Source organism: Limulus polyphemus, unplaced genomic scaffold (genome assembly GCF_000517525.1).
Source record: "Limulus polyphemus unplaced genomic scaffold, Limulus_polyphemus-2.1.2 Scaffold12381, whole genome shotgun sequence".
In the NCBI taxonomy this organism is placed as follows: domain Eukaryota; kingdom Metazoa; phylum Arthropoda; class Merostomata; order Xiphosura; family Limulidae; genus Limulus; species Limulus polyphemus.
Window position 1 is genome coordinate 1 of NW_013677991.1, and position 4414 is coordinate 4414.

General features: G+C 35.8%; 1 protein-coding gene across 1 annotated transcript in view; it reads right to left on the minus strand.

Moving 5' to 3' along the window:
- Window positions 1-784: 784 nt before the first annotated feature.
- Window positions 785-4414, minus strand: part of LOC106476977 (lachesin-like) — a 5017-nt gene continuing 1387 nt past the window's right edge. The window contains exons 2-4 of the mRNA XM_022380711.1: window positions 3299-3609; window positions 2668-2955; window positions 785-1173 (exon numbers count right to left, since the gene is read on the minus strand). Coding sequence (XP_022236419.1) covers window positions 845-1173; window positions 2668-2955; window positions 3299-3609 — 928 coding nt within the window. The 3' untranslated portion in view covers window positions 785-844. The remainder of the gene's footprint in view (window positions 1174-2667; window positions 2956-3298; window positions 3610-4414) is intronic.

The following is a 4414-nucleotide window of genomic DNA, read 5'->3' on the forward strand; positions in this document are numbered from 1 at the left end:
CTGAGGCTTGAGGGAAAACTACACTACTAGAGACTGAGGCTTGAGGGAAAACTACACTACTAGAGACTGAGGCTTGAGGGAAAACTACAATACTAGAGACTGAGGCTTGAGGGAAAACTACACTACTAGACACTGAGGCTTGAGGGAAAACTACAATACTAGACACTGAGGCTTGAGGGAAAAGTACACTACTAGAGACTGAGGCTTGAGGGAAAAGTACACTACTAGAGACTGAGGCTTGAGGGAAAAGTACAATACTAGAAACTAAGGCTTGAGGGAAAACTACAATACTAGAAACTAAGGCTTGAGGGAAAACTACAATACTAGAAATCCTCTTGATAGTTGTTTGTCTATAAACGTGGCAGTAAAATAATTAGTCATGTGATATACAGTTTTAAGTTACACTGCAGTTTGTCCTTTAATAAATTTACAGGAGCTGAAGTCTTGAATAAGAAAAACAACGTGTTTACTTCTGTCAGGAACTCGAAGTCAAGTCTTGAATAATAAACTGACCAGAAGTAAACACGTTGTCGAACTCGAAGTTAAAATTCTGCTCACGATGTTTTATGTACACAGAGTGTTTTATTTGATTTTAATTCATTACGCAGCCCCCGTGTGCAAATACAACAAAATTGAAAGCTACCACGTAATTATCATTATAATAAATCCTGTCCAATCTGAGAAGCCTGAACTTTTACAATAAAGAAGTTTGCGTTCGTTTAGTATTTCTTTGTGGTATCAGAAATGTCGTACTAGCCCACGTGATCAAGCGTGTAAAGTTTCGAATCTTATTAATGAATTGTTATATTAGATTTAGCATTGATGCACGTGAGAACAGCATTGTTTAAATGATAGAAATATGGCCCAAACCTTTTCTCGTTAATTTTTCAGCGGGTCTTAATGTAGAGGCTGACATAACCACGGGTGAACTTCGACCTTTCGGGTTCGTAGCATATATGACTAGCCTCAGAGCAGTACCCGACGGAAGTTCGTCCACGAGAAATGAAGGAGCTTGGGAAGAGATGTTGGCTTGGAGAGTGTTGCCCTCTGCTGAGTAAACTTCCAGTACAAACTGTTGCAACATTCCTCCGTTATATCCCTCAAGGCATTGCAGGGACACTAATTCTTCTGTCTTATTCAGTAAGGAGCAATTACGAAGAGGATCCGGAGGACCTGAATAAAAGAAATGTATACAACTTTATGAGTCGATCATTTTCTGTTCATCATCAACAGCTTCTGATCCAAGCAGGATCAGAACTTAGAATCAACCTAGTTAATCATGTAACTAATGTAGAAGACCGCAATAATTAGGAGTATCAAAGCCACGAAATAACTTGCAGTGATTAGAATGCATTAATTCATCAGCTGTTATCGACATTTTCGGCCATAATCCCAACAATGTCTTTAAATTATTCTTACAATACCCAATAACAAACTATTACAGATGTTTATAAAAAGATGCTGTGAGAAACTTTGTTAAAAAAATTCATGTAATAATAATAATTTTACAGGTCATAAAGTGTGACACACGCGCAGTATGCAAGTCCATGAACTGAACTAAGGCTGTGAAGATAACAAATTGTTACCAACTGTCACAAGGACTCCCAAGTCTTTAAAGTTAAAAGTTATCTAACTTGCAATATGGAGTAAATTCTGACGTTTTTTCGCGTGATTATAATAATACGTGTTTTATTTCTATTGTTCTAAGTTCTTGTTTTAAAAGTATACAGGTTTGCGAACAAAAGGATATGTGAAAATGTCTGTAACGCTTACCTTTGCATATTATCCATTGTATAAATTGGTTTCCTTTGAGGGAGTAAATTGATTTATTTCCCATTTCGACACCAATTCCCTAATTATTAGTTATGTATTGTTAAGATGGAGCATGTGAACTGACTTTAAAGATATATTAAAGCTCCAGAGGGAACTGTTTACCAATTGGTTGTTTTGGTTTATCCTGTTTTTAGGGTTAAAAGTGAATGTAATCTACTGAGTGCCGATCGTGAAGATTGTGTTTGTGGTAAATATGATTTTTTTTACTGAACCACAGGACGTTTTTACTTGTTAAAGAAAAAAAAACATTATTAACAAACGAAATTTAACCCTAACTTGCCTTTAAGAATACGAGGAATTCATGGTTTGAATCCCACTATTAAAAAAAAACAATGCTCTCCTCACTTTGAGGCCATATCTCACAATTCATTACTTGTTAGTGGCTACCTGGTTTTGGTTTTTGATAGTGACTAGATGGTTCTTGTTGTTTATTAGTTAGTGGCTATCTGGACACTAAAAGTGGCTACTTGGTGGTCACCTGTATGTTTTATTCGCTAGAGAAACTTTCAAAGGGTATAAAGTGGGATATGTACGTTGAGTATAGCATGTGCACGAGCCACGAGGAGTAGAGTGTGCATTCAGAGTATAGTATATGCGTGAATAGTCTGTCTTTGAAAATGGCGACTTTAGAGCATGTATAAAAGCGCTGTCCTAAATGATTTGTTTGTTAGCTGTCTGCGCATAATCGGCCCTACTAACTCTTGAGCTGCTCTTGTCTGACCCAATAGTGGGATTTGACCAAACCGCAGAGGGCGTTTTCACGGCAGTGGGACACAAATCATGAATCCTCTGCACGCTATACGACGGGGCCACGCCCGACACTGTAACATTTACCTGCTGGAACTATTGTGAAAACGCAAGGATTACTTTGGATTCCGATGTCATTCGCTCCCCAACACAACAGTTTTCCATAATCTTCATCCGACTCCGGAGTGTAAGTGGCTTCGCTCCGCGTGCGATCAGCGGAAAACGACACTTTGTCGGATCTCTTGTAAGAACTGTTAAAAAGCCAGTGGACTGTGACGTCATCAGGATCGGCCTCGAGTTCGCACGACACGTCGACAGGCTCGTGCTTGGCTACACCATAAACGGATTTTTGTCCAGGTTTACAAAAGGGAGCATCTGGAAAAGTTAAGATTAAGAAACAAATAAAACAAACTTGTTATTAATTAATTATAACATCTTAACAGGAACGATATATTACTGCGAAACGGATTAGTTGTTTCATTTATATTATTATAGTTGTTGTTATTTTTTTAGTGTAATTCATTCAGTTTTTTTTTTAAGTTATCAATGTTAATAATATTAATTAATCTTTCTAGCACAAATATGTCCAAGTTTTGAATTATTTTAGGTTATCAATCTATTTACTGTTATTAAAACGATGTCGATATTAGAAATATTTACATCTTGAACCAAGATCTTTAGGATTTGAAGACTTCGAAAAAAAAAAAAGGTAACCTACACTTGACCTTGAGGAATATCTCGTTACTTATTCCTATGCCTTGGCTGTTACTTCCAGAGCACGTGAACTTTCCCCTGAACCCCTTCCGAACTTTCTGGAGCACCAGGGATTGGTTGCTAATGATGACACCCGCTGACGTGTTTGTAGAGAGATCTTGTTCTTCAAACTGCCAGCCTAGCTCGTGAATCCAAGGGTTAGCACGAACACTGCACTCGAAGTACACGTCTTTACCTTCCTGAATATTTGATACTTTGAGGTTTGTGCCAAGTTTAAGACTCACTTGAGGGGGATCTAGAATAGCACGTGCGACACTTCATAAGACAGAAGGAAATCGTTTTCTCCATATTTCGTAAAATATAAAACAAGATAGAATATCGAAACAGACTGTTTTTAATTATAAAGTAATTAAAATTATTTATTTGATAGGTTAAACAAAAATATTATTGGCTCACAATTCTTTTTATTAATATTAGAATATTGTACTTATTAAGTTATATTTATATTAACATCTAGAAAATTACTCTTACTCCGTTATATTTATATTAACATCTAGAAAATTACTCTTACTCCGTTATATTTATATTAACATCTAGAAAATTACTCTTACTCCGTTATATTTATATTAACAGCTAGAAAATTACTCTTACTCCGTTATATTTATATTAACAGCTAGAAAATTACTCTTACTCCGTTATCTTTATATTAACAGCTAGATAAATAGTTTATTAAGTAATATTTATAGTGATAATTAGTTGGTTTGTTTCTAGTTAGGCACAAAGCTACGCAATGGGCTATCTGTGCTCTTCCAACCACGAGTAGCGAAACATGTTTTTTTTTTTTTTTAGTGTCCGCAGACTTTTTGCTAAGCCACTAGGGGGAGTATGATAGTTAGAAAAATGGCCCACGTTAAGTAATATTATATCAACAATCCGAAAATGTTTTCATGAACAGCTAATAACATGTTAACAGCTAGTAAAATGACGTTTCTCATCAAGTAATATATTCAATAACAGTTTCGGATTTAATGGATATATTTACCAAAAGATAAATATAGTTAAAACCGCAAAGGCGACGAAAATATCAAAATTAAACAATTGTTTTTGTTTTGAATTTCGC